Below are 10,794 nucleotides of genomic sequence, written 5' to 3'. Positions count from 1 at the left end.
TCTCCCCTCATTCATGCTCTCTCTCAAATAAATAAAATCTTCAAAACAAAATAAAACAAAGCCAACACTAAGGTCATGGGACTGACTTCTGACATTACTTGCATAGAAGTTGATTTACCCTAAATCACCTTTGCTTCCCTTTAATATTTAGCTATTTAAGAATAAACTACATCTTCAAAAACTCGATTTCTGAAATCAGATGTCAGGATGCCAGAAATATTCATACTACTGTTGCGTTGTAGCCATAATCAAATGTATTTGAATTTTCCGACTTACAGATTTTAGAGTTGAAGCTTTCCAGCTTTGGAAATGACCATAAAGATCATCCAAGTCCACACGTCCTCAGTCAAGGCTCTCGTCTTCCCTACAGCCTACTTATACTCACCTTCGGTTTAAAAAAAAAAAAAAAAGCAACATTCAGCTTCTATGCAATTGCCCTATTACAACCCCTTTAGAAATAAAGCCTGTTAAAAAAGGTAGTCCACTTGTCTGTCATTCCCCAGGGCTGCTTCCCTGTTCCCTACTTCTAGCTCTCCCTGCTTCCGAAGCAAGGCGGCGCGGGGCGGGGGTGGGGGGGTGGGGGGGGGACGGGACTTCCGCCGCACTGCTTCTAGCTGCTAGCTGCTCAGGGCACACAGGCTTGCCACTGACAAGCCTGAATCCTGACCGATGAAGAGAGGACTTTCTCCTTAGAAAACTTAGCGGCTTCCTACTCCAAGCCCAGGCTCAGCACAAAACCTGTTACCACAGTGACGCTCTCAGCAGTTACTGCAGTACTAGCACGAAATGATATGGACTTTATCAAGGATCACAAAAGAATAAAGGCTTCAAAAGAAAAAGTAGTCTCCCTCAAATATAATAACCTCAGTAAGGAATATAAATATATAAATAGCTAAATGCTTACAGGTCTTAGTTCACATCCTGTTCATTAAAACTTTAGCTCAATAAATCAAGGGCTATGTTTACAGATTTAGGTAATCTATTTCTTTTGTATGCTTTTTACTAATTAAAATCTATTCAACCTGGGATTACTTCAAACCATAACCCACTATCATATTTTACAATTTCACTTTCAATTGCGGTGAAAATATTTTTCCCACTGATGTTCACAAAGCCACGGTAAACATCACACAGGTACTACATAAATAAAACATGAATCTACAAATAGAATTATAAATTTAATTCACTTACATGTAAAATTTAGGCGAAGGCATGTAAATGTCTATTAAAAATACAACAGATTTGAAAGAACTACAGTTTGGAATCCTGTCAAGTTCTGCATTATAGAGAGCAGAGTCAGATAATGGGCGTACATTTGAGCAAAGGTAGAGAGACACATGACACAAACTGAATTTCCATGCTAGAGATGAACATGGATATATAGAAGATACATGACCTCCACAAGTCAAGAGGCATACAGAATGGAAAAAGAAAACAGAATACAGAATGTAAGAATAAAACTTGCAAAGGCAGAAATAAGAGAAATAAGCGTTCATGGTACCTTATGCAGACTTTAGGAAATTGCCACCAAATACTTCTTAAATTAGGACACATTTTCCCCACCATAAGCATAAATAAGGATTCAGCTTTGATATTTGCCTTGTGAATTGGATAAAATTAAGCTGAGGGCCAGATGTTTCCCATCTGTGTCTCAGAATACACTACACACAAAATCATTAGAGAGCGCCCGTGTGACCAAATGGTTTAACTTTTTATTAAAAAGTCAGGTAACATGTAGCTGCTACTGCTTTAGATTTTGGGTGATTTTAGTATATTTTTTGATGTTAGAATTTTGACAAGTAATAAAAAAATTAGATGAATAGTTTTGAGGTAAAAAACAACAACAACAACAACAACCCTTCCACTTCATAAATAGGCAGCCTGAATCTTCACAACACTGAAACAACTTTTGAAAAGAGAAAGCTGCAGATTTTCCATATATCAAACTAGGAACCCGATTTATTTCCCCTGACTTGAATTCTTGTATTAGGTACACAACCAAAATATATTAGTTAATATAGTTTATTATGTGTTGTGCAGAAACTACTGCAGTTCACATGCATGGACTAAATTAAGAATTAAGTGTCAAATACCCCAGTGGGGATTATGCTTCAGTATAATCACTAAAGGCTTGGAAGGAAAAGTATATAGGAAGGGAAGTCATCGAAATGTCAGCATGGAAATATACACTGTATCAATCATCACATGCAAATCTACAATTGGTAGTAAACTGTAATAGTAAAATTGAAACTATTGAAAAAGTTGTGATGGCCCATAAGCTGTTTGATTACATCTTTGTTGAACAGTATGACTAATTTGTTATAGTAAGGAACATTATGTAAGCCATTTTACAATGTCCGTAAACTAATTTGAAACACTGTAGGTTCTTTCAAAACAATCAAGGGAGGAGCAATTGACACAAAGGTCTTTATGCAAAAATGTGTTGAGTCTGAACATCACTAGAGAAAAATGTATTGTTTATGTATATTGGATACCACATCAATTAGGTTACCACTACGGTGGCCTATTTGGTATATTAATCTAAACATAGATTTCATTGCCATCATGCATATTTCTATCTAGATTTTTTCCTTATTTTTTTTTCCTGGTGAGTCAAACTATGCCAATATATATCCATATTTCACAGCTTCTCTTGGTTTCCTACTCTTAGAAAGTTCCCCTCTATTATGCAACCAGAGGTAGGTAATGTTTTCTGATAGGATATTAATATTACTTGTTTTGAGTAGCCAGCAATTTGGGATATTAGCAACCATCATTCCATCTACTAGAAAAACAAAGCTTGAGGGCTGAATTTGATTCCACAACACAAGATTATTTCCCAGTGAGACATCTTCAATTAACTTCAACTTATCAATATTTAATGTGAAGAGCTAAGGCAAGTAAAAGTGGTTTATAATTTTAGAGCCCTGAACACCTTACTAGACATTTACATGAAGTTGAAGTCATTGCGGCTGCTATCATAACATTCTGTGAAACTCTCATGGCAGAACCCAAATAAATGGGAAACACTAAAGGTGCAACTTTAAAAGGATCTCTTAAAACTCCACAGTATTAGAAGAGAAACAGTGCAAATCAGGGTGGAAAACCGCCTTTCCTACAATATCATTGTTTCAGGTATGTTTCTGCAAGAAGCATGCTCATCAAAATTAGTTTTTAGATTGGTATATCTTGTTTGATTGACTTACAACAAAATAACTTAAAACAATATACACAATATGGGTATAAGATTTAAATTCTAACTGGAACTACACTAACACAGTAAATGATACAGTTATATTTTCTGTAACACAAAATTTACTTCCATTCATTACCAGAACCATTACAAAATTATAACTATTCAGTTAAAGGTAAATTTGCACAATTTTCCCTTGAGAAAACTATGGAGCATTGTTAACAAGTTCAGGAACAAACAATTCCGAATTACCTAAATAATTACTAACTCAATTTCTCCATGTTTCTAAATTCTTGATCAAATGGTTCTTCTATCAATTGAGAGTTAAATTTAAAATAATCATATCGCACTAATCTTAGAATTTTCTAAAATATTATACTTTGCTATATTTTTGCATGCTACTGAAACAGTTGTTTTAAAAATGTTCTTGAGACCATCATGAACATATTTTCTTCAATCAGTTTTTAAAACTTCATTGACTTGGGTGCTCAGGTCTTTAAATAAAGCCTTAAATATAGTTGGTAGATTAAACTTCCTTTTTTTAGTGTTAACAAAACTCTAAATAAAAAATAAATTTTAGTTTACATTTAATGGCAATGTTTCTGAATTTTTCTCAAATTTTATTAAATTTTCTGCTAAGTGTGCTCAATTATATATCACTTATGTATATTATTTTGGTATATTGATTTATTTTAAAATTTTTTAAAAATCTAAATGGTATCGGTTGTAGTTTTATGAAACAAAGCATGTGGCAGCAGTTCCAATGTTAACAGCTTATAACATCTAATACATTTCTGCCCTGTCAAACTTCTTTTTCTGATTTGTTAGCTTATTTTTCAGTATAAACATGAAATGGTTTAAAAAAAAACATGAAATGGTTTCCTACACTTGGATAATAATACCATATCATTGTGGCTTTCTGGCTTCCACTTGGATAATCTGTTCTAAAGTAATTTGCAGTGGCACAAGAAACAGTCTTCCACCTATACCAAGTTAGTCAAGAAACTGTACTTTTACTGTGCTTTTTAAGTTTGCAGGATTAACTAAGTAAAAACATAAGAAAGTTACTTTGTCATCAAATGACTGTTCTGCTTTTAAACATCACATATATTGTATCTTTAGATAAATTCTATATATGTTATCTAGTTCTCTTAAGAATCATAAAGATAGACGTACAGGGAAACTTTATCTTCAACACTGTATCTGTTTAGATACTGGATGATCATGGCTGTCAATGACAGCTAGCAGACTCATTCCAAACTGGCCACTTTTCTTTTTCCACCAAGGGCATTCTCTTTTGAATTAATCACTTCAACTTTTCTGAGTAGAAGCCCTTCCTTGGGTCTTTGCACTCTACCAGGATTTCTCTTTCCCCACTATCTGCCAGGATAGGAGTCTTGGCTCTGGCTCTGAAGTCTATCCCAGGGCATGGCTCAGATGTGAGTTTCTATAACTCTTCATAGAAATGATTCTCAAGAATCTTGATTTAGATTAAGATTACACACTTAGATGTATATTAGTGTAAAGTAGCAACTTTCCTATTAATGTTGCTTGCAAAACTGTCAAACCCTTGAAAACTGAGCAAACCAAAATGCGCTTCCCAGGTAAAGAATTCTGAAGACTCGCATTACAATCTGTTCCAAAGAGTTCCAAAGTCTCTAATGAGAACAACTGGTTCTAAGGCAAATCTCCAAATGATTCTAACACTCTTTTGCTACCTTGTTCAAGTTAAAGTAAAATGCTATTTCTTAGGAATATAAAAGTAATTTCCTCTGTTATGTTGATGTTTGTGTTTTACATAATTCTGTAAGTCTCAAGTAAAATCCTCCTGGCTCTTAAGAACTTACCATTCCTGTTGACTTCAAACAAAAGGAAAGATAACAGTTTGTGAAGTCCTATCAATGTATAAACACTTCTGCTACCATGAAAAAACTATTCAGTTCCACTGAAATCTGCCATTAATGATGCTACCTTGACATATTGGCAAATGTTCTTTGATAATTCTAAATCAGAAGATTAAGATTTCAGTTTCAAGTTTAAAAATGCAAATGTTAGCAAACATCAAGGCGCCAATTGAGTTGAGACACTTGAAAAAAACAGCTGTAAACTTTTCTTAGAGACAGGCGAGAAACCTAGATATGAGTATTCCCGCCTCCTCCCTGAGCAAACCTTGGTCTACTTCAATGATAAAAAAATAAAATAAAATCCCAAGATACAAAATGAAACTAAACTTCCAGGCCCAGCCAGAAATTCCTAAGTGGCCATTGTGAAGCAAGACTGTTAGGATTTTCACAGCACAATGATTAAGAAGAAAACAAGCCAGACAAGGGGGCTGAGGTGTCAGCTTCTTCCCTGGGCGAAGACCAACCTTGAAGGAAGGTCCCCAGTTTCTTTGTACCTCTCCAAAGTCTCATTTATGAACAGATCCTTGGGTTTCCAGTTCCTCTCCAGACACCAGCATAACCCGCTGCCAGGAAGAAGCAAAGCTCTAGTATGACTTCTGTACCCACAGAACCACCAAATGGAAAGCCACAGGGAACTTGCCAGATAGAAGAACGTGCATTGTAGGTGCAGCAAGTATCAAACTTTTAAGAGAAGCCCGACAGTCTCTGGTCAAGTCCTAAGACCGCGAGATCTATGCTCTTTACCACAAATCTGACTCTGCCCTACTTTCTCTGTCCACGCACCCAACACACTTGCCCAGACCCTTTCAAACCAAGAAACCTTCATATAGGCAGCCTACAGGAACCGTCTTCGCAGTGAAACCTGACCGCTTTATAAAGCCTCCCGAAAGACGAAAAGATCCAATGAGACTGCCTCATCCGGGTCTCGAGGTGACCTCGGAGTTAACGTATTTATTTTCACGCTGCAACTGCTGATTGTTTTACAGAGATACATTTCATGCTGTAGCTCTGCATGGAGCTGAGGACAAAAGTAACATTTTTATTAATGTTATAATTATAATAATTATTCTTTAACAAAGCTATTTAAATAACCTGTACAAAGCCCGGCCGATCCTAGGGAAAAAAACAAGAAACCAAAAAACAAAAACCGAGCACTATTTAAAATCTCCCAAGGTCCTTCTGCTTTAATTCAGCAGTGTTTCCTATATACAAGGCCGGCCCAGTATGGTTCCACCAAGATGTAGCTCTCCCAGACGGTGGGAATGGTTCAGAGCTTGAAACCACCCTTGCGTGACGCGGAGCTCCCAACCCTACCTCCCCTGCTTCTCCTGGGCACTGGGTCCCTGTCCGCAGCCGGGCCAGGGAAGCTGGAAGCCTGGCGTCGTTTTGGGAGATGGGCAGCAGGAAGACGCCAGTGCCTGTTGGGTCCTCCCTCGGCCAGGTGCCCACAGAACCCCGGAACCTCCCCGAAGAGGTGTTGGGACGGGAATCCGAGGCGGAAGAGGCCTCGAATCGCCCCGGGGTAGGCTCACAGGTCCCGCGGGTCTTCCCGTTTGACCCCGGCCTCAGCAACTTTAAGCTTCTTATTCTGGTGCGTCTTGACGTGCTTAGCAAGGTGGTCGCTGCGCATGAAGCGCTTGCCGCACTCCGGGCAGGCGAAGCGCTTCTCGCCGGTGTGAGTCCGCAGGTGCCGCTGCAGCTCGTCCGAGCGCGTGAAGCTCTTGCCGCAGAAGAGCCAGTTGCACACGAAGGGCCGCTCGCCCGTGTGCCAGCGCAGGTGCGCCTTCAGGTGCGACGTCTTGCCGTACACCTTGCCGCAGCCCGGCACGTGGCACACGTGCTGCTTCTTCTTGCCCGGCTCTGCCTCCGGGGCGCCGCCCGCCGCCTGGCAGTTAGGGCAGCGGCAGCGGCGGCACCTCCTGGCCGTGGCCGCCAGGGGGGCCTTGGTCTGCAACAGCGCGGCGATCTGACTCTGGTACTGCGCAAAGTCCGACGGGCCCAACACCAGGCCCCGCTGCAGAGCCGCGGCGGCTGCAGCGGCCGCTGCGGCCGCCGAGGCAGGGAAGCGGGGTGCGTGAGGGCCCCCGGCACAGGTGCCGGAGAGGCTGCCCCCCGGAACCCCGGAGGTCCCCGGACCGGTGCCCGCCTGCGGGATACTCCACCAAGGGAGGTCGTCGGGGGCCGGGTTGGGGGACAGCTGGCGGCACGTGGGCGGCGGCGGGGGCGGTGGGGGCAGCAAGTTGGAGTAGCCCGGAGGCAGCGCGGCCTGTGCGGGGTAGGGCACGTAGGCAGGCGCGCAGCTGGCGGGGAGGGCCGCCATGCTCGAGGGCAGCATCTTGACGGGTGAGAATTCGTAAGGATACGAGGGGTCGGCAGGGGGTGTGAGCGGCAGCTCGTGCGCCGCCCCGAAGGACGGCTGCAGGTGCGTTTTCTGCGGCGTCAGGCCCAGGCTCGGGTGCGGGGGCGGCAGCGCTCCCGGGGAGTGCGCCGGCATGTCTGCGGTCCAAGGGTGAAAGAGCCGGGAGGGCGAGCCCAGCGCTGGGTCGTAGGGCACCTGCAGGAAGTCCGGGGGCGCAGCGGCTCCGGGCTGGCCGATGCGGCTACAGGTGGCGGCTAGCAGCGCCAGGGGCGAGTGCTTGCCCAGGTCCGGGGAGGCGCTGGGGGTGCGGTCCTGCATGGGCGGCGGCGGGGGAGGGCGGAGAAGAGACAAAAGGTTAGCGCTCCAAGCGCGGTCTCCGGGCCGGCCCGCCACCCCCACGCCAGCTATTATAGCGCCGCCCCTCCCCCGTCCCGGTGTCCCTCCCCCGCCACTGTACCCCACGCACGCACCCACCAGTACGGTTAACTTTTGGTGCCTGCGCTACCTGAACGCGGAGCGCTCCTGCTCTTCCCGTGAAACTACTTGGTGCAAGGAGACGCCATCCAGACTCAGAGAAGGCAGGCACAGGGTGGAAGGGGAGAGGGATCCGACGGGCCGCTGCCGGCTCCGCGGTCAGAAAGGGTGTGGAAACACCCACAGCCCAGCTGCCCATCCGCCCGCCCTCCCATCTTTTAAGCTCTTTCCACGCTACTCTCGCGCTCCTCCTCCGCCCACCCCAGGCTGAAATTCAGTGGGAGGGTCCAACAGGGTGAGCTCCGACCCTGTTCTCTGCCAGACGCCCAAGTCCGAGTAACCCCCGGATCCCCGCGGCCCTCCCCCAAAGGCCACACTCTAGACACCAAGGTTAGGTGCGAAGTTGACGTGGGCACCCCTCAGTCTAACTCTAGCGGCATCCACCGAGCAGGCAGGGGTCCCTTTGAGATTCGGGGTGCCCACAGTACCAGGATCGACCCGGACGCCACCTTTCCCACCTTTCCCTCGCTCCCTCCGAGCCCAGACCTGACCTGGAGGAAGGCCTGCAGAGAGTCGTTCCGGAGGACGGCCACGGCAGCCATAGCTACAGCTTGCGGGCCGCTGGCGGCGGAGCAGGGCGCTGCCGAGGCATGGAGACCCGAAGGCGAGGACGAACCGCGGCCCAGCGTCCCTCCCGGGCGCTCTCTCTGCGCTCGGGGGCCCTCCCCGCCAGCGCCCCTCGTCGCACCCCGCTCGCTCGCCCCGCGCGCGGTCTGAGCGCTTCAGGATCACCTCCAAGAATTTGATAAGGACTTTGCTGGGCCGCCAGCCAGTCAGAGGGAAGATTTATGGCTTTGAAGTTTGCCGCTACCCAATCATCAAAGAATAGCGGCTCTTTCAGAAGCGAAAGCAAATCCTTTGAATCCACAAAGCTCCTATGGTGTGTTTGTTGGTCGGGATAAAAGAACTGATTATTAGGGGGGATGGGAAGGGAGGAGATAAAGGCGGGACAATTAATGAAGTAATCACTATGTGGGAAATGTATATACACAAATAATTGGATTTTCCTGATCAAAGGGGGCCTTGCCGCCTGGAGACCCGCGCTTGGGTTGCTGGAGACACTCGATCCTCCCCCCACCCTCCCCCGCAACTCCCTTGCAATTAAAGATTTGCACCGAGGCAGCGCCCAAAGTGACAAAGTGTCTTTGTTATCTCCAGAGAAATCTGCCTTTGGCTTCCAGGAGCAGGACTTTGAGACTGAGATGAGGGTAATTCTCCCCTCCCCCCGTACTTACACACCCCACACGGGACCAGCACACGCAGCGGCCCGCGCACACGGCCGACCTGAGGGAATTCCCGGGGCGGGGCGTGGGACGCACCTCGCCCCGCCGGCCGCGTGCCCGCTCTCCCCGCCTGCGGCGGTGGAGCTGCGGGCAGGGCTGTGACCCGGGGCGGGGCCAGGCGGCCGCCCATGGCGGCGGTGGGTGGCGCGCACGCTCCAGGGCCGCCTGCCTGACAAGCCACAGTGGCTCGCTTGTGACATTCCTGCTGGCGACCTGGAAGTTTTCTCTGGCCCCAACTTTTGCAAATAGTGAGCCTGGGAAAAACACCCGTACCGCGCCTACCAGCAAAGCTAAGCTTGGCAGGACACCCAGAGCAAACCATAATATACACCCGAGGGAAAAAAACGTGATGTCGCTCTTCTCCCTTCAGGCTGGCAGCCCTGGACGCCGTGGAGGGTCGGTCGGGCGGCTGACTGCTATTAGGCCCCCGAAGCCCCCGTCAGTGCTAGCATTTTCTCTCCCTAACCCGGTCCAGCGAGTGCGCGCTCTTTGGGAGCCGCACACACCTACCAGGGAACTACTTGGAAAAAGTAAGGCGCAGTCAAGGAAACCTTTTGTTTTGAACAAACCACACTTAGTGCGAGGGAGGCCCTTTAACCGGAAAGAAAGGTCAATAAAACTGTTGTTCCTGTCACCTTTCCAAAGAAAAGAAAGTTCAGGCGCATAGCGTGCGCCCCGGGCCCGGGAAACTCTCACCCCGAATCCTACCTGGCCCGCATGCCTGACCGCGGAGGGAAGGTGGGCCACCTGCCTTGGTCCGGCGGGGGCGCCAGGCGCGTCTCGCCGGGTGGGTGCGAACGCGGGAATCTCCTCACCCGCGAGCGCCAGGCGGGGGGAGGAAGAAGAGGGGGCTGGGCGCAGCGGGATCCTAGCGGCACTGAAGGGGATTAGGGGCCGGAAGGGCCGCTGAGGCCTCCCGCCGGCGGCCGCGGCTCACGGGGCTGAGCATAGGAGTGGGTTGCCTGGGCTTGGTGGACCCCGCTTCACGCCGGGCCTCCCCGCAGACAGGGTCTCCTCTCTCGAAGGCCGCCTGCTGTGCGGGGCTCTTCCAGCCATGTTGCGTCCCGCCTTCTGGAAAGACCGCGCTGCGGCCCGGACTGACTTGAGAGGAAGGGCCGGGTGACCCAACGCGCCGTGTGGCGCCTGCGGCTAACACAACCCCAACCCCAACCCGTTTTTGATTCGGAGATTGCGCTGTATCTTGGTGCCCTCTGCATTCCCACCAGGGGTCGGGAGGCTAGGCCACCAGACCCACATTTCCACACGCCCGGGATCTGCCAGAGAAATAGAAACATCTTGCCGAAGAAGAGTGGGCCGCACGACGTCCAAACACTGTGAGGCATTCCGAGCATACCCCACCCGAACTCCAGGAACGATGCGCCTTGACCACACAGCTCGCTGGGCCAAGGCTCCTGAAGATGAGGTCCGGTTGCTCTGGAAGAGGGGAAGGGAGGGGATTTAGCGTTTGGCTCCGAGGCCTGGCAGTCCTACTCCTTCCACATCCCATCCGTGGGGCGAGTG

The 10,794-nt window shown here is 47.9% G+C and overlaps 1 protein-coding gene across 1 annotated transcript; it reads right to left on the bottom strand.

Annotated features, from left to right (window-relative positions):
- Positions 1-5,964: 5,964 nt before the first annotated feature.
- Positions 5,965-8,532, bottom strand: SP5 (Sp5 transcription factor). The gene is made up of 2 exons (XM_044240932.1): positions 8,482-8,532; positions 5,965-7,768 (listed from the first exon to the last, which is right to left on the bottom strand). The coding sequence occupies exons 1-2, from the start codon at positions 8,530-8,532 to the stop codon at positions 6,626-6,628; spliced, it is 1,194 nt and encodes a 397-aa protein (XP_044096867.1). The 3' UTR covers positions 5,965-6,625.
- Between the last annotated feature and the right edge of the window lie 2,262 nt (positions 8,533-10,794).

The sequence above is a fragment of the Neovison vison genome, chromosome 3 (assembly GCF_020171115.1).
Source record: "Neovison vison isolate M4711 chromosome 3, ASM_NN_V1, whole genome shotgun sequence".
NCBI classification, from domain to species: Eukaryota; Metazoa; Chordata; class Mammalia; order Carnivora; family Mustelidae; genus Neogale; species Neogale vison.
Note: the sequence above shows the minus strand (reverse complement) of the source record. Positions and strands in the feature narration are given on the sequence as shown.

Excerpts from the sequence above, each read along its gene's own strand:
- SP5 (XM_044240932.1), bottom strand. The coding sequence starts at position 8,532 with ATGGCTGCCGTGGCCGTCCTCCGGAACGACTCTCTGCAGGCCTTCCTC. Across the intron at positions 7,769-8,481 it reads CTCTGCAGGCCTTCCTCCAG|GACCGCACCCCCAGCGCCTC; the intron begins GTCAGGTCTGGG and ends CCGCCCATGCAG.